Genomic DNA, 21,202 nt, shown 5'->3' with positions numbered 1-21,202 from the left:
TCGTGTCCCTGTCACCCGGGTGGGAAACCTGGTAGGAGTTGTGGGCTCCTGGCTCTGGTCTGCCCCAGCCCTGACTGTTACAGGCATTTAGAGAGTAAACCAGCCAAGGGCCGATTCTCTCTCTCTCTCTCTCTCTGTCTGTCTGTCTCTCTCTCTTTGGTTTTTCAACTACGTGAAACTTTTAAAAACGATGGTTACAACTCCTTTGCCTTTGAAAGAAACCAAGAGAAGGAAAAACAGTACTGGTGTGGTAGTTCTCACTGTGGTGCTGAAGGTATGGGGTCATGACCTTTAGTTTGGAACTCTGGAGGGAGCGGGAGGGGCTGGGTGGAGGTGAGGTGGTGAGACCTTGGCTGAGAGCAGAGGGTTTTTTTTTTTTTTTAAGATTTATTTATTTATCTGAAAGTCAGAGTTACACAGAGAGAGAAGGAGAGGCAGAGAGAGAGGGCCTCCATCCACTGTTTCACTCCCCAACTGGCTGCAGTGTCGATCTGAAGCCAGGAGCCAGGAGTTTCATCCAGGTCTTGCATGGCCTTCCCAGCAGAGAGCTGGATGGGAAGTAGAGCAGCCGGGACTCGAACCGGTGCCCATCTGGGATGCCGGCACCACAGGTGGCAGCCTCACCTGCTGCACCACAGCACCAGCCCCAAGCAGAGGGTTTTATGACCTTGGAGAGCTATAAAAAATCCTGTTGACCAAGCTAGGAGTCTGCTGGGTCTAGGAATTTCTTTCCAACTTGTATCAGCTCCTAATGTATTTTCATCTCCCCTCTCATTCCACTTAGCTTCGAAAGGGTGCAGGACACATACCAGGTATGAATATAATGCAGTCAGCATTGCCTGTGTCTTCAGAGCACCGAGGGCTTCGTCGTCCTGGCCTGAAACTGTCTGCATTAATTTACCCTTAATTGTTTTTAGAAATTCTATTCCTGAACCATTGCTTAATAAAACTCTGGGGATTTTCTTTCCTTTTTGCTGCTGTTGAATGCAGCGAGATAAGCTGCCTTGTACCATGCAGAGTCATCTCTTGACCTGAGAATCTGAGGGATGCCCGGCCTGTGTGTGTGTGTGTGTGTGCGTGCATGTGTGTGCGTGTGTGTGTCCCCTCTTCACTTTTAGGGAAACCTGTGCTCTATACACAGTGAACTATGATCAGAACAAAGACCAAAGAAGAACAATGGGCCGTTCTCCCTTAAAATATTCCTCTGCCCATAGATTGGACAGGAAGCTTCTTGGCTCATGCCAGGAGCGCCTCCTGCACCTTCAACGTGGCCTTGGCCGAGAACAGCTGAGCCTCATGCATTTTTTTTTTTGGACTAACAATAATTGCCCTGTCCTTGGCAATGCAACTCTTTGTGGCTCAAGAGACAAGCATGTTCCAGGTAGCCATGGAGCCAGTACATGTTCAGTTCAAGAATCAGAAATGTCCACGAGAATCCTCCAAAATCAATGTTTGTAGAAGCCAGGTTGGCCAAGAAACTGTGGAGTTTCTTGCCTCTGAGGTGCTTGACCCCAGGGCCTGGGTCACTTACTGGCCTGTGACAACGACCTGGAATTTCACACAGACAAAGGCGCTCTCTGGCCAGGGTCCAGCCCTCCTGAGCAAGCTGATGAAAGGTGTGCATTGTCTTCCAAGAAAAAAACAACACAATCTGCATGTACCACGTGTAGCATTCAACTTCAGCGAGTTTTCCTGGGGCTGCATGGACTCCAAGATAAGAACTCCTACCACGGAGCTGGCTGAATCCTGATTCATGAAAATTGGCCCGATTCGACCAGTAGGATGGGCACCCAGGGACTCAAATGCTAGGGTAGGCAGTTTGTCCTGGAGCTCGCTCTGTGTGGGGGAACTGAGCTAATGAGGTGTGCGCCTCCTTCCTGGAGGAAATTAAGCCACTCAGCAAAGTGTGTATTTGTCCTAATAATGAGAGCTCCAGAAGAGAGACCCCATACATCTCAGTCACTCCACGCCACGTCTCATTTTGCATGTTCTGCTGTTGCTAAATATGGTGCCATTCTTTGTGACGCTCAGAGGAATGCCTTGATGAGGAAGGAAGCAGAAGGGCTGGCTAATGTGCTTGACCCAGGCAGCTATGAGAATTTGAGCCCTGATTAGTAAATCCACAGAGACAGGAGCACAGTTGTGTTGGGGATGATGGCTTTTAAGTGTGGAGGTGTCATCACCGATGTTATCACTGCGGCAGGAAATAAGTGATACCTTTGATCAGTAGAAGGGTGGAGGGAATACACAGAGAAGGGAGGCGGATTTCAAATCTGTAACCACCTCCCTGCCAAGCGTCGTGCGCTCTGGGAAACGGAAAGAAAGAAGACACGGTAGCTGGTCTGCGGCGGGAGAAGACAGAGGAGCGCTGATGTCAGCTTGCAGAGGGTATGGAAGCCATGAAGAAGTAGCCTCTGGCATCAGGCAGGGGGCATCGAAGGAGGAGGAAGAGTCGGGTAGGGTGAAGAGCGTTTCAGGCAGAGAGCAAAGTGTATGTGAAATAGAAGCAATGGAATATTTATATAAAGTTGAGAAAGCGAGAGGAGACGGGGTGGGAGACATGAACAGGTTCTCAGCTTGGGTGCTAGCAAGGGAGTTTTAGCCACATTCTGAATGCTCTGGCAAGGCCAAGAGATGGTTGAAGTAGGAGCTTCATGTGACCACATTGCATTCGGAGAAGATCTGGTAGCACCGGGGTGGGTGGGATGGCATTGGGCTGCCCGGGAGGCAGTGCAGACTGGAGACAAGGATGTCATTCAGAGGTGGGTGAGGAGGACGGAAACTAAGGTGGTAAAAATGGGGCCGGCGCCGCGGCTCACTAGGCTAATCCTCCGCCTAGCGGCGCCGGCACACCGGGTTCTAGTCCCGGTCGGGGCGCCGGATTCTGTCCCGGTTGCCCCTCTTCCAGGCCAGCCCTCTGCTGTGGCCAGGGAGTACAGTGGAGGATGGCCCAGGTGCTTGGGCCCTGCACCCCATTGGAGACCAGGAAAAGCACCTGGCTCCTGGCTCCTGCCATCGGATCAGCGCGGTGCGCCGGCCGCAGCGCGCCGGCCGCGGCGGCCATTGGAGGGTGAACCAGCGGCAAAGGAAGACCTTTCTCTCTCTGTCTCTCTCTCTCACTGTCCACTCTGCCTGTCAAAAAAAAAAAAATGGGGGTGAAGGGACACCTGTCACACGGAGACCCTAAAGATGGTAGCATCTCCAGGACGGAGTGATCGGTTGCTTATGTTGATGGGCCCTGGCTTTGATTGACTTCTGAAGAGGCAGGATGGTGTCCTTCCATGACCACAGGAGGGAACAATGAGATCGGGGTTCCAGTTTCAGGCCAACTAAACTTGGAACTGAACTTGGAGCACTGGGGAGCCGTCCAGCAGGAGCAGAGGCTTGGATGAAGGTCCTGGCCGGAGACACAGCTTTGGAAGTTGCCCATGTACTGGTCGGAGCTGTAGACTCAAATGAGATCATCTGGGGCCAGATTAGGGTAAGACAACAGCAAAGGGGCAGAAAAAGGATCCCTGAGGAATTTTGGAATTTATGGGATGGGCAGAAAATGGCAACTTGGGTACCAGAACCAGTGGCTGGGGAAGATTGCCTGGGAGAGAAAGCTGAGAGAGGGGTGTGGGGATAGTGAGGTCTCAGGATCTAAGCTAAATAGGCTCCCTTTGAGGAAGGGGGTGAGGGTATTTTCATTTAACTGGGAGACTTGAGTCTCTTCCATAAGTGGAAAAAGTCGGTGGAGGGAGGAGAGGAGCTCAGTGGGAGGCAGCTGGCACCTCTCAGCCAAAAGGAAGGGGTCACCTTTGACCTCTAGGACCTGGCTTTCCACAAGGTGGAGGGGAGTAGGGAGGGTGAGTTCCTAGGTGGCTTTGCTTACAGGAGGGGGTGCTTCTTACACTTCCATGTGCATGGGGGTCCCCTGAATGGCTTGATGAGACAGATAACAGATGGCTGGGCACCCCCGGGGGACTCTGACTCAGGGGTCTGGGTAGAGCCTGAACTTCGCCTTCCTGACAAGTTCCTGGATGCCACTGGTGCTGATGCTGCTGGCCTGCAGACCACACAGTGGCTTTGATTTCCTCTTGTGTGCAGGAGGGGGCACCATTCTTTGCAGAGGGGGAGGCTGGGCTTAAGAAAGTGGTGAAGGGCCCGGGAGGGTGTAGAGAAATAGAATCGAGGGCTCTGACCTGCCTGTCATACAAAGAGACTCCGAGGAGGGGGGACTGGGGACCTTGGATTTGTCTCGGCCCCAGATGCACAGTGGTGAGCAGTGGAACTGCAGTGTCGGCTGTGTGAGCCAGAGGGAGCAAAGTCAAGTGGATGGGTGGATGGGGTCAGAAGGACCTTAGGGGTAAGGGACCTGGAAGGAGGGGTGGGCAGGGGCAGAGCATGGCTGAAGGAAGGTGCAGAGGTTGCAGCTGGGCTGGCTTGGGGAGAAAACAGACAGCCCCAAGACACGGAGATCCTGGGAACACAGATACAGAAGGAAAGGTAGTGATGGTGGTTGACGTTGTCAGTGGTCCAGGTACAGTGGCTCCGGGCAGTGAGGAAGTCCTGGGGGCGGGGAGGGGTGTGTGTCCAGACATCATCGTGCTGTGGCTACCCATGTTCTAGATGGTTCTTCTGGACATCCTGGGCTGTGGATCTGAAGCGCCTCGGCTGTGACAGGGACAGGATGAGGGACTGCAATGACAAGGTTCTGATGGGGTGTGACGCCCCAGTCTGCTGTAGTATGGCAGGAACCCAATTCATTTCCATCTGCTGCTCCCCAGACACATTAGCAGGGAGCTGGATGAGAACTGGAGTAGCTGGGACTCAAACCAATGCCCTGATATGGGATGTGGGCACTGCAAATGGTAGCTTAACCCCCTGTGCCACAACACCAGCTCCCCGTGTTTCAATTGAGATTCCTTCGGGGGGTTCCAGAGGCAGCCTGGCCGCCCAGCTCGCCAACAGTGAAGTGAGATCCTGGGCACCTTGGGTGCTAAGTGAAGTCATTGGCCGTTGGGGGGGCAAAGGGTGGAGGAAGGGGAATAATGGTTACCCTCATGTGGGAGTTCAAGGGAGCATCCTAGGCACGTGGGAAAATGGACAGACTCATGGACCAGTGGGCAGTAAGAGGCTCGCAGCCTCAGAGACCACACTGGGTTGGCTCATTTGCCTCTGATGGTTCTGAGAGCAGCTTGGCTGAGCATCCTTTTCCCGATGTTTCAGGAGAACCTGGCTTTGAATTTCTTCATAGTCCCCCCCCCTGGGCCTTGGGCATTGATGAAACTTGATCTGGAGCCGGCGCCGTGGCTCAATAGGCTAATCCTCCACCTTGCGGCGCCGGCACACCGGGTTCTAGTCCCGGTTGGGGCGCCGGATTCTGTCCCGGTTGCCCCTCTTCCAGGCCAGCTCTCTGCTATGGCCAGGGAGTGCAGTGGAGGATGGCCCAGGTGCTTGGGCCCTGCACCCCATGGGAGACCAGGAAAAGCACCTGGCTCCTGGCTCCTGCCAGGATCAGCGCGGTGCGCCGGCTGCAGCGGCGGCCATTGGAGGGTGAACCAGCGGCAAAGGAAGACCTTTCTCTCTCTGTCTCTCTCTCTCACTGTCCACTCTGCCTGTCAAAAAAAAAAAAAAAAAAAAAAAAAAGAAACTTGATCTGGATCAATAGCTTTCCTGCCAGTAAGCTTCTTTGGCACCAAGGATTGTTGCTTGCCTACTGACCAGTTATTGAGAGGGAATTGGTGACTTCTGGGGCCCAGATCCACTTCGAGATTGAGAGAGAGGCGGCGCCCAGCACCTCCCAGTGATGGGTTTTGAGATATTTTGCAGTGGATGGGGTTTATCATCCTCTCTCCTCTCTGCAGGTGTCTGTCAATTTTCTGATCCCTTCTTTTATTCACACGGCCTCCCAGCTGCTCTTACGTACCTGGTTTTTATACCCTCAGAGCCAAGGGGGAGGCAAGAAATGTCCCCAATTCTGTATGTGCAGTCCTACAGAGACGGGCTGCAAGGTGTACTTGGAGCTGGCTGCTCCTCTCCCATCCAGAGGTGCCATGCCTGCCACCCACCACTGTGGCACTGGGCACCTGAGTGCCTTCCAGGAATGAGGAGGTGATGGGGTGGGGGTGGGGGAGCTCTGTGTGCAGGGGTGGGACATCCAGGTCTCCTGCAGTTGGGACCCACTGAGGGTCACAAGGTCACAGCAGGGATCCATCCAGCATGCTCTTTGAGGCACAGGAGTTGCTGCTCTTTCCAGTCTCTCTCTCTCTCTCTCTCTCTCTCTCTCTTCTCAAGTAAAAATAAATCTTACAAAAAGAAAAGACATCCCACCACTTAAAAGAGAGAGAGTCTGCCTCTGTAGAGCAGCAGAAATGATGCTGGTTTTTATAATAATTACCCTCCACGGGTCCTGGGGGTGGGGTGTCCTCGGTCTAGGGGACGCTCTGGACGTCAAGGTGATGGTGGATGTGTAGGGGGAACAGAGAGGCCAGAAGGCAGAAGGGAGGAGCCAGCCAAGCAGACTGGACCTTCTCATTCGATAGCATGGTACCTGTTTCTGGGCCTCTCAGAGGTTCTGTATCACCTGATGCTTACAGGAATCCTGGTGCTGAGTCTGGCATGGTTTGCTTTGTAGCCTGACAGATGAAGAGACTGATGGGTGTGTGTGTGGGTGTGTGTGTGGGTGTGTGTGTGTTGGGGGAGTGAATAGCATATCCAGGGGACTGTGGTCCATGCATACTGGAACACTTCTGTCTTCTGATACTTGGGGATACCAGCTTTATTTATTTCTTAAAGATGTGTTTATCTATTTGAAAGGCAGAGTCAAAGGGAGCTAGAGAGACAGATGTTCCATCCACTGGTTTATTCCCCAAATGGCCACAAGAACCAGGGCTGGGCCAGGCTGAAGCCAGGAGACTGGAACTCCATCTGGGCCTCCCACAGGGGTGGCAGGGTCTCAAACACTTGCCCCATCTTCTGCTGCCTTCCCAAGCGCATTAACAGGAAGCTGAATCAAAAGTGGAGCAAACAGGACTCAAACCGGTGCTCATGTGGAATGTAGACATTACAGGTGGTGGCTTAACCCACTGTGTCTCAGTGCCGGCTTTTTCAAATTTATTGACTTATTGAAAAGCCACCTCGGTCCCCCGAAAGGGCAAGACTGAGGCCCCCATCTCCCAAACGCTCTCCCGCATGTCTCACTTCACCAGGTGGAGTTGCCCACTCAAGGCAAGAGGCTTCCAACTTGGTATTTGATATGCAGTGTGAGCCCCTGGCTTGGTGTGGGTACCATGCAGTCTGGCCTTTCTTCTTCATTGCAAGAACCAGAATCTGTTGTGAGACACCAGGTGCAGGATCAGCACTGGGGTATGCACAGTGGGTGTGTGCTCCCTGTACAAGCGGGTGAGTCCTGGGGCACCTGCCAGACTTGGGGGCTCCAGAGGGCTGAGGGGGCTCCTGGCGACCTTCAGGGGTGCCCTCGTCCAGGCGACCTTCTGGGGTGCCCTCGTCCCTCGAAGCACCACACAGTTCATGACATGGTTCTCCCCGACTGCCGGAAGCCCTTTCAATAGCCACCCGAAACTCCCTGGCAACCCCCAGAAGTAGATTTACAGCGACACAGTAAAAATGAGCCTGCATGATCAATGTGTCCCTGGATGGTCCCCTCCAGGAGACACCCGCGTATATTGTAACAAAGCTTTATTTTCTTCCGAAAATTGCCTACTTGATTAATACGGCCCGACACAGTCCGAGCTGTTCCGCATAAAAAACAGCCGTATCTCTCGCTCCGTCTTCAGCATCTCAGCCCTCTCACTCCATCCCTCCGTCCTCTTTCCTTTGTTTTGCTGGCTCACGCATTGGGCTATATATTGTGCAGTCTCCCTCCAAGAGGGGAAGGGTGCATTAAAATGCGCATATCTCTCCGTGCTCCGTTCTGCTAGGTTTCTGTTCGCTGTTTCCGAAATGGCTTAGGCCAGGCGTAGCAATAAAATCCCCGCAGTGCTGCCCAGAGAGAGTACAAGGTGCTTCTGTGACCGAGGGCTGCGCAGTGCGTTCCCCAGGTGTTAAATCTTCTGTCACGTCACCTGGAGCCCTGGCCAACGCTGCGGGCCCCCTGAGGCCAGCCTGGGTGTGCAGGGTGCTGCTGTTTCATCTCTGCGGAGGGGTTGCAGGAGGGAGGTCGGCTCCTGCCCCCAGGGAGATTTTAGAACACCTTGAACCAGGCTTGGGTGTGTCAGTTAGGGTTAGGGTTAGGGTTAGGGTTAGGACTAGGACTAGGGTTAGGATTAGGGTTTAGACTAGGGTTCAGGTTAGGATTAGGTTAGGGTTAGATTTAGGGTTAGGGTTAGGTTAGGTCTAGAGTTAGGGCTGGAGCTAGGGTTAGGGATAGGGTTAGGGTTAGGGTTAGGTTAGGTCTAGAGTTAGGGCTGGGGCTAGGTTTAGGATTAAGTTAGGGTTAGGTTTAGGGTTAGGATTAGGGCTAGGGCTAGGTCTAGGGTTAGGGTTAGGTTAGGGCTGGGGCTAGGGTTAGTGGTAGGGGTAGGGTTAGGTTAGATCTAGGGTTAGGCTGGGCCTAGGATTAGGGTTAGGGATAGGGTTAGGGTTAGGTTAGGGCTGGGGCTAGGGTTAATATTAGGGCTGGGGCTAGGTTTAGGATTAAGTTAGGGTTAGGTTTAGGGTTAGGATTAGGGCTAGGGCTAGGGCTAAGGTTAGGTCTGGAGCTAGAGTTAGGGATAGGGTTAGGGTTAGGGTTAGGTTAGGTCTAGAGTTAGGGCTGGGGCTAGGGTTAGGGTTAGGGATAGGGTTAGGGTTAGGACTAGGGCTAGGGTTAGGTCTGGGACTGGAGTTTGGGTTAGGGATAGGGTTAGGGCTGGGGCTAGGGTTAGGGGTAGGGGTAGGGGTAGGGTTAGGTTAGATCTAGGGTTAGGCTGGGCCTAGGGTTAGTGATAGGGTTAGGGTCAGGTTAGGGCTGGGGCTAGGGTTAATGTTAGGGCTGGGGTTAGGTTTAGGATTAAGCTAGGGTTAGGTTTAGGGTTAGGATTAGGGCTAAGGCTAGGTCTAGGGTTAGGACTGAGGCTGGGGTTAGGGCTTTAGCTAGGGTTAGGGTTAGGTTAGGGTTAGGTTAGGGTTAGGGTTAGGATATGATAGTTGCAAGTGGGAAAATCCACTTCTTTTATTTGTTGTTGTTGGCGTGTGGTTTCATTTCTTCTAGAAAGGCAGCTCCGTGGGAGCAGAGATCTTAGTTTGTTGCTGGTCACCTGTGCGTTCAGTAGATGTCTTGATGGTGTTACTCTGGAGATAGGTCATTGGAAATAGGAGCATTAGACCCGCGTGCAGGTGGTTTACCTGAAAGGTGACAAAGCCACTGCTAGGGGAAGACCTGTGATGCAGATTGCAACTGTGGGTCATGGGATCTTAATCCCACTGGGGGAATTTAGAGTTAACTTGTCAAGGGGAGAGGGAGCCGGGCTATTTGTACACCCAGTCTCAGGGATCTTGAGATAAGAGCTCCCAGAGTGAGGGCAGTTGCCTAGGCGGCAGTAAAGAAAGCTGTAGGCATGCAAACGCAGGTGCTAGGAATGAGAAATTGCACAGGTGTGCGCTGAAGACAGGGCTAGGGGAAGTGTGGGGGCACTTCTGGGTGACACAGGAGCCACGAGTAAGATGCATGCCCGAATATAATGCATTGCCTTTGGTAAAAATTGGGGAAAGTGAGACTGGGTCCTTTAATCTCCTCCTTGGTTTCATTTTTCACTTCTTAGCCTGGAGGAGGTCAAGAGGCAACCAGAGATCCACGCCTTGGAAGGCCTGGGCTGCAATCCTTGCCGAGGCCAGCTGCCACGCGCGTGCCGCGGTGCTGCCGCTAACTCTCCTGTCCCGCCCTGGCTCTTCGTCCCCCAGGTGCAAGGAGCTCAAGTACTCCAAGGAGCTGCCGCAGATCTCCATCATCTTCATCTTCGTGAACGAGGCCCTGTCGGTGATTCTGCGCTCCGTGCACAGTGCCGTCAACCACACGCCGACGCACCTGCTGAAGGAGATCATCCTGGTGGATGACAACAGTGACGAAGGTAGGGGCTGCCTGCTGTCAGCTGGAGGGCGGGGCCCCGTGCACTCCCCAGGGAGCCGGGGTGGGAGAGGGGCGTGTTTTAGAGGAAGAAATCCAGGTGAAGGCTGGCTCCCAGGGCTCGTAGGAATAAATTATTGCTCGTGTATCTAGATGCACTTCCCTTAACAGAAAATGGTGGCCGGCGCCGCGGCTCAATAGGCTAATCCTCCGCCTTGCGGCGCCGGCACACCGGGTTCTAGTCCCGGTTGGGGCGCCGGATTCTGTCCCGGTTGCTCCTCTTCCAGGCCAGCTCTCTGCTGTGGCCCAGGAGTGCAGTGGAGGATGGCCCAGGTGCTTGGGCCCTGCACCCCATGGGAGACCAGGAGAAGCACCTGGCTCCTGCCTTCGGATCAGCGCGGTGCACCAGCCACGGCGGCCATTGGAGGGTGAACCAACGGCAAAAAGGAAGACCTTTCTCTCTGTCTCTCTCTCTCACTGTCCACTCTGCCTGTCCAAATAAATAAATAAATAAATAGACAATGGTGAAGGGCTGAGTTCCACCCCCAGCCTTCTCCCCATCCCATTCCCCCCTCCGCCACCTCCTTTGTCCTTCTCCAAGAAGTGAAAGAAGAAATTCCGTTGGGACCTCTTCATCGGACATCAGAACTCCCCTCTGCGTCTCGGTTCTCAATGTGATCGTGGAGGGTTGGCTGCTTTGGCTGAGCGGGTTGAGCTGCTGTGTGGGGGTGCCTGTGTGTCTCATCCCAGAGTGCAGGCTCCACTCCCTGCTGCTCTGTTTCTAACCCAGCACCCTGGGAAACAGCATTGATGATTCGAGTACCTGGGTCCCTGCCACTCACCTGGGAGACCTGGACGGAGTTCCTGGCTGCTGACTCTGGCCTGGTGCAACGCTGGCTGTTGTGGGCATTTGGGGACTGAATCAGTGGATGGAAGATCTCTCTCTCTCTCTCTCTCTCTCTCTCTCTCTATTTCCCTCTCCCTCTCCCTCTCCCTCTCCCTCTCCCTCTCCCTCTCCCTCTCCCTCTCCCTCTCCCTCTCTGTCTCTATCTCTCTGTCTTTATCGGCCTTTCAAGCAGATGAAAATAATAAACATTTTAAAAGAATGATTGTAGGTCAAAGCCAATGATGTTTACAGGTCTTTTTGAATTCAGCTCAGTGGATCAATTAAAAATATAAAGCAAGCAAATATTGGATGACAATAGCAAAGCTCCCTGGACATCCTTGGAGACAACTGGACCGAAGTGTGAAGGGGATTGGTTTGGTTCATCATGCTCATAGCTTACAAAAATCACCATACTCACCACAGGGAGAAACCCTCAGGAGCTCCCAATGGCTGTGAAAGCCTGCCTGCAGGCCAGGGAGGCTAAGATTCTGCACAGCCGTGGGATTAGGAGTGGACTAAGCCCTGGGCTTTCAGCCTGCTGAGTAGGAGGAGGATTATCCCACCAAGACCTCCTCCTAAGTCAGGAAGAAATGGAGGAAGAGATAGCAATGCCACGGGTCTTGTTTAAGACCCGATTACCAGTGTACTTCAAAAAGTTCATGGAAACAGGTATTAAAAGATAGTTTATTTTTGGTGTGTTTTTTTGAAATCCGTGCATAGTTTCCTTTTAAAGATTTATTTTACTATTGATTTGAAAGACTGAGTGTGAGAGAGAGAGAGAACAAGATCTTTCATCCCCTGGTTCGTTCTCCCAACAGCCAGGGCTGGGATAGGCTGAATCCAAGAGACAGGAGCTTCATCTGGGTCTCCCACATGGGTGGCAGGGACCCAAGCACTTGGGTCTTCTTCTGCTGCCTTCCCAGGCACATGAGCAGAGAGCTGGATCAGAAGCAGAGCAGCAGGGACTTGAACCTGTGCTTTGATGTGGGCTGCTTAACCTGCTGTACCACAACACCAGCCCTTGCATTACTTTATAATATATTTTTCATAAAGATCCCTTTCATGTAGGCATCACACAGTTGTTTGCACCAAATAAACCTCTCTTTGAATTCCATTTTACATGAACATTTTTTTTTATTTGACATGTAGAGTTATAGACAGTGAGAGAGAGACAGAGAGAAAGTTCTTCCTGCCGTTGGTTCACCTTGGTTCACCCCCCCCCCCCCCCCCCGCCAAATGGCCTCTATGGCCGGAGCTACGCCGATCCGAAGCCAGGAGCCAGGTGCTTCTTCCTAGTCTCCCACACGGGTGCAGGGCCCAAGCACTCGGGCCATCCTCCACTGCCCTCCCAGACCACGCAGAGAGCTGGACTGGAAGAGGAGCAACCGGGACTAGAACCTGGCACCCATATGGGATGCTGGTGCCGCAGGCAGAGGATTAACCAAGTGAGCCATGGCGCCGGCCCCTGCATAAGCATTTTTAAGGACGCTTGCGTCTCCAGGAGCGTGGGGCTGAGCCTCTGACATTCAATCAGTCCAGGAGCTGGGGTCCTGTGCCCCTTGTGAACCTGCCCCTGCTCTGAAGGGCTCCAGTGCACCTGGCTCCAGCAAGATACCTTTAAGGACAGGTTTTTCACCTTTTATCCTGGGTCATTTCATTGTCTACATATTCTCCTGAACTTCACGGTGATGGTCTTCTCGCGAGAGGAAGCCCCTTCAGTTCCTTCACTCAGTGAAGCCCTTCCCCCTTCTCACTGCCCACGGCCTCCTTCTCTGTGAAGCCTTGCACCTGCCTCAGCCCCCTTACTGCAGCTTACCGTCCATGCTCTGTTTGGCCTTCTCCCACTTGTCCCCACCTGTCCCCCCTATATACATCACTTTCTCAAAAAATTCTTTTTTTTTTTTTTGACAGGCAGAGTAGACAGTGAGAGAGAGAGACAGAGAGAAAGGTCTTCCTTTGCCGTTGGTTCACCCTCCAATGGCCGCCGCGGCCAGCGCGCTGCGGCTGGCGCACCGCGCTAATCCGAAGGCAGGAGCCAGGTGCTTATCCTGGTCTCCCATGTGGGTGCAGGGCCCAAGCACCTGGGCCATCCTCCACTGCACTCCCTGGCCACAGCAGAGAGCTGAACTGGAAGAGGGGCAACCGGGATAGAATCCGGTGCCCCGACCGGGACTAGAACCCGGTGTGCTGGAGCCGCTAGGCGGAGGATTAGCCTATTGAGCCACGGCGCCGGCCCCAAAGAATTCTTGCTGATATCCTCAAGCCCTTGGGCCATCTACCTGCCCCAGCACAGGTTAGCATGTGATGTGGTAGCACCATGTTTTGCCTAAGTGGAACCACAGTGCTGGGTGAGACTGTGTTTCCCAGGGTCCCCCTGGTGGTTGACCCTCAGTCTCACCCAGTGAGGGAGGAGGACTTGCGGGTTGGCAGGCAGAGGCTGGAGGTGGCACAGAGAAGGGCTGGAAGACCCAGAGAGTGAGGACTCTCTGCTGGTGGTGCTCCCAGAGTAAGGGGAACCAGAAGGCATAGTTAGGTCCAGCTGTAGAGAGCTGGGATCTGCAGCCCAGGGCTCGGCATTGAGTGGGTTCAGGAGCTGTCTTAATTTCGTTTTCCCCAGAACAAAGACAGGGGCGCAAGCCTTTTATATGGGAGGTGAATTGAACATGAGTGCAGGACTAGGAGGTGAGACTGGGAGGGGAGACACCCCAGAAAGACGGCAGCAGGAGCTGAATTCACTGTAGGAGCCAGGTGAGGCCCACCTCCCTGGGTGCACCTGCTGCAGCGGCGAGGCAACAGGGGTACTTACACACCTGCAACAACAGGTGCTTCTGCGTCAGCACCTCCTGCAGCCCCACCCTGGAGCGAGTGATGCCTCAGGAGGTTTGGGGTGGGGCTGGGAGCCGCAGCTCCCAGGTACACGGACGCAGCAGGTGCAGCAGCCACACTTGGAGGAGCACCGAGCCTGCCAGGGTTCACCTTGCAGGTCTGAATGGAGCAGTGTAGTGGTGAGAGGAGTGGAGGGAGGTGTCTGGTTCCATCAGACCCTCAAGTCACTTCTGCATGCTTCTCCTCCTTTCTGTTCCCCAGATACTCAGGGGGCCAGGGGCTCAGCACGCTCACCCCGTTTCCTTCTGTTTGTTTCCTGGCTCTGCTCTTCATGAATTTGTCTCCAGACCACAAATGCTTTTTTTTTCTTGAAATGGAAGAGAAATGTACTGTTTTTTTTATTTTATTTTATTGAGATGGTCTTTGCAACTAGTATTATCGAGTTGTGTAAATGTTCTTTATCTAACTTGAAAAGACCCCCGCACACTGTCATCACAGAACAGAATTTCCTGCCAGACAGCAATTTTGTGTATTTAGATAGACTGTGAGCTTTTTTTTCTGAAATCTTTTTTTTTTTTTTTTTTGGATAATGATGTTGTAAAGTCTCCTACAATGGCATTCCTTCCTGCGTTCCTAATAATGTTTGATTTCTGTGTGTTGTTGTCAGCTCCTTTGGTGACTGTAGATTTGTATCTGCACGCCTTCATTATCAGCGACGGGTGCTTACCCTGATGTAGTGTTGTCGGCATCTTTAAAACATGCCCTTTTTTTGGCCCTGAATTTAGTTCTTCTAACATTAATATTGTTATGCCTGCTTACCTTCTGTTGGAGTTTGATTAAAACATTGTTTTCCAGCCTAACAATTTTGTTCCCTGATCTTAAAAAGTAATGCATGCTCTCTGTAGGAAAATTTGAATATATCAAAAAGCAAATATAATTGGAAAAAAACAAATAGGGAAGAGACTAACCAGAGGCAACTGCTCATTTATTTGCGTGCTCACCCTCCTGTTAAATGCACATTTTACATAGTGAAGATCGCATAATATAAACAACTTAATGTTCTCTTTCCCCCTGAAGAATAAAGCATAATCGCTGCCCTTTTTATTAAAAAAAAAGAGCCCCACAAACAGCAGCATTTAATGGGAGCAGGATGCTCTATGCGCAGGTTGCATTTTGCCCTGGTCATAAAGGATCAGGTGACCGTGGCTGGGTGTGCCCAGGTGAGGGAGTTCTGTTGTGTCTTCCTTGTTACGGTGATGGTTTTTATTCTTGTTTTTGTTGTTGTTGTTGTTGTTGTTTTTACTGTACCTCATCTGCTGCATCCAGCTTGCGTCTTGACGTCGGTTTATGATAAGGCTGTCAGATGCAGTTCTCTGTACCAGGCACGCCACACTGCAAAATGCTCAAGAAAATTTGCTAGTACTTCCTCCAGACTGTCTCCAGGGGGCGCTCTCCTGCCCAAGGGATATTGGGCAGGCCTTGTGGCTACTGGGATATTGTGGCAGCTCCTGCCAGGCCTTCCCGTTGCCACTGCTCTTGTCTCCCTGGTTCCCTGCTCAGCCCACTAAGGACTGAGCCTGCTGGTCCTCTGAGCCTGATGGTGAGCCACGGGTCCCTCGGAAACCCCAGCTCCGTTGGTCCCTTCTACTTGTGCCCTTGGCACCTGCTTCTAAGGCTTCATTTTCTGCCTTGGCGAAGGGCTTCACCTTGTGTTAGTTCATCATCAAGACTTGGACGTCTTTGCATATTCCTCCTCCAGCAGCAGACAGGTAGCTGCTGTCGAGGGGAGTGCTACCTGTCCACATTCCCAGCCACTGGGACTTTGGGCTCTCAGCATCTTTGGCTCTCAGTCTTTGTTGGAGTGGGAGAATTCAGGGGCAGAAAACTCTAGGTCATAATTCTTGAAAGACCCCATGATTAGCCCATTCATGGCCATCTTTTCCTTGTTTTTTTTTTTTTTCTAATTTTTAGTTGAGGTATAATTAATACTACATATAAAGTACATTGTTATCAAGTATACAATTCAGTAACTTTCAGAATTGTCCCAAGTCTTGCACTTGTCACTGTTATCTAATTCCAGAACATTTCTGTATCTCCTTGAATTTTTTTTAAATATTTATTTATTCATTTGAAGGGCAGGGTCACAGAGAGAGAAGAAGAGGGAAGGAGAAAAGGAGAGAGAGGTCTTCCATCCATTGGTTCACTCCCCAAATGGCTGCCATGGCTAGCGCCAGGTTAGGCCAAAATTGGGAGCCAGGAGCTTCTTCTGGGTCTCCCACATGGGTTCAGGGTCCCAAGCACTTGGCCCACCTTCCCCTGCTTTCCCAGGTGCATCAGCAGGGAGCTGGATTGGAAGTGGAACAGCAGGGACTCGAACCAACACCCTTAGGATACCAGCACTGCATATGGTGGTTTCACTCTCTATATCTTTACCTGTTCTCTCTTAGAAAACAAAATACCTGAGATCAAGCAATTCACAAAGCTAAGTAATGTGTGTTATTTATTTATTTGAAAGAGTTACAGAGAAAAAAGGAGAGATGGAAACAGAGACATCTTCCATCCACTGATTCACACCCCAGATGGCTGCAATGGCCAGGGCTGGGCCAGATCTAAGCCAGGGGCTTCATTAAAGTCTCCCGCACAAGTGGCAGAGACCCAAACACTTGGGCCAACTTCTGCTACTTTTCCTGGGTCGTTATCAGGGAGCTGGATTGGAAACAGAGCAGCTGGGACAGGGAGCATCACCCATATGGGTGCCAACATCACAGGTGAGAGCTATACCCACTGCGCCAAACACCTGCCCCGAAATGTATATTTTTTTATAATTCTGGGAGACAGAGAAGTCTCAGGTCGAGGGGTTGCATCTGGTGGTGACCTTTGTTGGGGGGTCCTGAGTTGGCTGCAGGGTGGTGTTACATGATAAGGGGGCTCACCAAGATGACCAGACTAGCTTTGGTCACTAACCCACTCTTGTGATGACTAACCCACTCCCTCGATAGCCCAATGATCCATGAATGCATCATTCATCCCTGAGTACAAAGCCCTCATAACCCCATCAGCCTCCCACCTTTCCATCCTGCTGCACTGGGCACCAAGTTTCCAACAGTACAATTTGGGGGATGCATTCAAACCGTAGCACCCCCCAAAAGAAACCCTGAGCCTACTTGCAGTCTTTCCCAATATCCCCCCGTTTCTCTTCCATTCCTGAGCAGTAATGGCCTTCCCACCTGTGTGAATTTGCCTGTTCTGGCCATTTGATAATAAATGAAAGCTGCCCCATGCTGACCTCTTGCTGTCTGGCTTCATTCACTCCATGTCTCTGGGTTCATCTAGGTTGTGGAACTTATTGGTATTTCATTCCTTTTTATTCCTGAGTGGTATTCGGCTCCATGGATACAGCTTATTTTATTTATCCATTTGTCATTTGGTGGATATTGGAGTGTGTCTCCTTTTGGACTATTACGAAGAGTAGTGCTACGAACATTCATGGGCAGATTTTCACGCATCCACCTGCTCATTCTTCTTGGGTCTATCCCCAGGAATGAATTCACTGACTGATAGGATGATTCTATGGTTAACTTGTTGAGAATCGGCCTGTTTCCCATGGCAAAATGCCCCGTTTTACACCATTCCCCATCAATGGATGAGGCTTCCGACTTCTCCATGGTGCTAATGACACCTGCTTTGTGGCTATCCCAGTGGATGGGAGGTGGCGTATCCTGGTTTTGACCCACATTTGCGTAAGGACTGCTTCTTCTCAGCATCTTTTCATGTGCTGATGGTCCATTCTGTCTTCTTGGGAGGAATGACCATTTAAGTGTTTTGTTGTTAAAAAAAAAACTGGGGTGTTTCCTCTCTTTATTGTTGACTTAAAATTATTTATTATATATTCTGGGCCCTCATTCTTACCAAATGCATTCTATAAATATTTATTGCAAGCATATTTGCAAATTTTTCTCCCATTCTATTTTTTTTTTTTTTTGCATTCTTGATATCCTTTGATGCACAAACCTTTTCATTGTCATGAAGTTCTGTTCATCTGTCTTTACTTTGGGTGCTTGAGCTTCTGGTGTTGCCTACGAAACTATTGCCTAATGCAAGGTCAAAGATTTACACTTGTGTTTTCTCATAATAGTTTGGTAGATTGAGCTTATACATTTAGGCATCTGTCCATTGTGAGTTAGATTTTATACAGAGTTTGAGGTTGGGGGATCCAAAGTAATTTGTTTTATTTGTATAAGAAGACTCTGTATAGGGATAGTTCTGCCCTCTCAATTTAATTTCATTAACCTATTTGTCTATTCTTTGTAAAGATTTACTTAATTGAAAGAGTGACAAAGAAAGAGGGAGGGAGAGCGCGAATGAGAGAGAGAGAGAATCTTTCAACTGCTGGTTCACTCCCCAGATAGCTGCATCAGCATCTGTACCAGGCTCAAGTCAGGAGCAAGGAACTCCATCCAGTTCTCCTCTATGGTGGACAATGACCCAAATACTTGGGACAGCCTCTGCCGTCTTCCCAGGTGCATCAGCAGGAAACTGTATCAGAAGTGGAGCAGCTGGGACTCACATCCGCACTCCAGTGTGGGATGCCAGCTGCACACGCAGTGGCTTGTACCATTATCACAATGGCTTGGTTAAGGCTTGCTTTGTAATAATTTTTTTTTTTTTTGAAAGGCAGAGTTAGACAGTGAGAGACAGAAAGACAGAGAGAAAGGTCTTCCTTCTGTTGGTTCACCCCGCAAATGGCTGCTACGGCCAGCGCTGCGCCGATCCGAAGCCAGGAGCCAGGTGCTTCTCCTGGTCTCCCATATTGGTGCAGGGCCCAAGGACCTGGGCCATCCTCCACTGCCTTCTGGGGCCACAGCAGAGAGCTGAACTGGAAGAGGAGCAACCAGGACTAGAACCTGTGGTGCCAGCGTCGCAGGCGGAGGATTAGCCAAGTGAGCCATGGCGCCTGCCTGTAATAAGTTTTAAAATTAGGAAGTGTGAGTCCGCCTATTTTGCCCTTCTCTTTCGGGATTGTTTGATCTATTCCGGTTCTCTTGCATTTATGAGTTAATTTTAGGACCAGCTTGTGCATTTGTGAGAATTCTGTTAGGGATTATATTGGAACCTAGAGATCAGTTTGGGGTATATTGTCATCTTAGCAATATTTGCATTTCCAATCCATGAACACAGATGTCTTTCTCTTGACTTAGAACTCTTAAATCTCTTTCAATAATGCTTTACAGTTTTCAGGATACCCATCTTTTTTTCTTTGGGTTAAATCTTTTCCCAAATATTTTATTCAATTTGATATTATTGTCAGTGGGATTTTTTTTCTTCACGTCATTTTTAGACTGTTCTAGTAGACAGAAAGATAGCTGACTTTGGGTGCTGCTCCTCCTGTATCCTTTTACTTTGTAGATCTTGTGGCCCTGAAGGGGTTCTTCTGTGAATTGCTCAGAGCTTTCTGGTATAATATCATGTCATTTCCAAATAGTGATGGCTTCACGACTTACCTTCTTATTTTGTTATTTGTTTGAAAGATGATGAGTCAGAAGGAAAGAGAGAGAGAATGAATTACATCTACTGATTCACTCCTCAAATGCCTGCAACAGCTGGTGCTGGGTTAGAATGGAAAGTGGTGGCCAAGAATTCAATACAGGCCCCCCATGTAGGTGAGCAGGACTCAAGTACTTGAGCCATCACCACGACTTCCCGGGGCTGCATTAGCAAGAGGACGGAATTGGGAGCACAGCCAGGAGCCGAGCCCAGGCAGGCCCTGGGATAGGGGATAGGTTCATCCCAAATGGCATCTTAGCTGCTGAGCCAGATGCCAGTCCCTTATTTCTTACTTTGCAACCTGCGTGCCTTTGATTTCTTATTCTCGCTTAATTCTCCTTGCGCCTTGACTTACTTTTTTAAAAATTCTTATTCCTGAGCACCTGCGGCTCCATGAGGTCAAGGACAAATGACCGTTATGCTTTCCTAAGAGCTGCCAGGGCACCGTAGCGGAGAAGACCGCTAAGTTGTGAGTGCGTTTGTGAACCATGGACTCACTGCAGCGGAAGCGGCTGGCAGGACTGTTGCGTGGACCAGGTCCTGGGTAGAAGGCAGACATCTGGACCGATGGATCCATCTGTTCTGTATCATCTGCTTCTTGATCCCACCAAGGTCAACTGCCCTTCTGCAGGAGTGGGTCGAAGAGATCACACGAATAGCCCCAGCTGACCCAGGCAGCAGGTAGGGGGCAATAGCCGGTGGACAAGACACCCCATTATCCGAGCAGGTGAGAATGGGGGCCAGATTCATCGTATCTGTGCTCAGCTGAAAACGAGGAGAACTTGCAGGAGCGATTTTAGAAATGACAGCTGCAGTGTGTTTCCCGCAAGTCACACGGCCCTGCCACGGGTCCGGCTTCTCTGCCCCCTCTTCTCTGCTGCTTCCCAGACCTCTCGCTTTCCTGGTTCACATGCTCAGTTTGGCGAAACACAACGCCAAGCTTCTTAAGAAAGACTACAAGGAGGGGAGAATCTGTTAAGATCAAGTTATGTCTAAAGATGCCTTTGTCCCAGTCTTCTCTGTGAAGGATGGCATAGTGGGGTCAGTTGTCACCCCTCTTTCAGAATTTTTGATGGTTTGGGGGCAGGTGTTTTGTTCAGCAGTTAAGATACCCACATTGATGGGGCCAGTGTTGAGGCACAGCGGGTAAAGCAGCTGCCTGCAGTGCCGGCATCCCATATGGGCACTGGTTCGAGTCCTGGCTGCTCCTCTTCTGATCCAGCTCTCTCCTATGGCCTGGGAAAGCAGTAGAAGATGGCCCAAGTCCTAGAGCCCCTGCACCCGTGTGGGAGACCCAGAAGAAGCTCCTGGTTCCTGGCTTCGAATCGGCATAGCTCTGGCCATTGCAGCCAACTGGGGAGTGAACACCAGATGGAAGACCTTTCTCTCTATCCTTCTGCCTTTCCTTCTTTCTCTGTGTAACTCTGACTTTCAAGAAAATAAATAAATCTTTAAAAAAAAAAAAAAGATACCCACATTGCATACGAGAGTGCCACCTCTTGATTCTGACTCCAACTTCCTACTGATGCAGACCTGGGGAGGCGAAGGTGATGGCTCAAGTGATTGGGTTTCTGCCATTCACATGGGAGACCTGGATTGAGTTTCTGGATCCTGGATTCAGCCTAGCCCAGCCTCCGGTGGTTGCAAGGAATTTGGGGAGTGAGTTAGCAGATGGAAGATCTCTCTTTGTCTCTCTGATTCTCAAATTAAAAAGAAAATAATGAAAGTTTTTTGATAGTTTTGCTCCATTAGAAGAACCAAAGCATTCTGATGCCTCCTCTTTTCATGGTTTTTTTTTTCCCCCCTTTTTTTGGGAGCTTGTAGAATCTTCTTTTTGTCTCCAGAGTTTTGAACATCACTGTGATGAACCTTGATGGGTGTCCACTGATAGACTGGAC

General features: G+C 50.8%; 1 protein-coding gene across 2 annotated transcripts in view; it reads left to right on the top strand.

Moving 5' to 3' along the window:
• GALNT17 (polypeptide N-acetylgalactosaminyltransferase 17) overlaps positions 1-21,202 on the top strand; it is a 500,518-nt gene that overhangs the window by 210,517 nt on the left and 268,799 nt on the right. For both annotated transcript variants that reach the window (XM_008257969.4, XM_089320671.1), the window contains exon 3: positions 9,886-10,052. In XM_008257969.4, the coding sequence (XP_008256191.1) occupies positions 9,886-10,052 (167 nt within the window). The remainder of the gene's footprint in view (positions 1-9,885; positions 10,053-21,202) is intronic.

The sequence above is a fragment of the Oryctolagus cuniculus genome, chromosome 19 (genome assembly GCF_051225735.1).
Source record: "Oryctolagus cuniculus isolate XC-2025 breed Fujian yellow rabbit chromosome 19, ASM5122573v1, whole genome shotgun sequence".
Taxonomy (NCBI): Eukaryota; Metazoa; Chordata; class Mammalia; order Lagomorpha; family Leporidae; genus Oryctolagus; species Oryctolagus cuniculus.
This window is presented reverse-complemented; position numbering and strand designations above follow the sequence as displayed.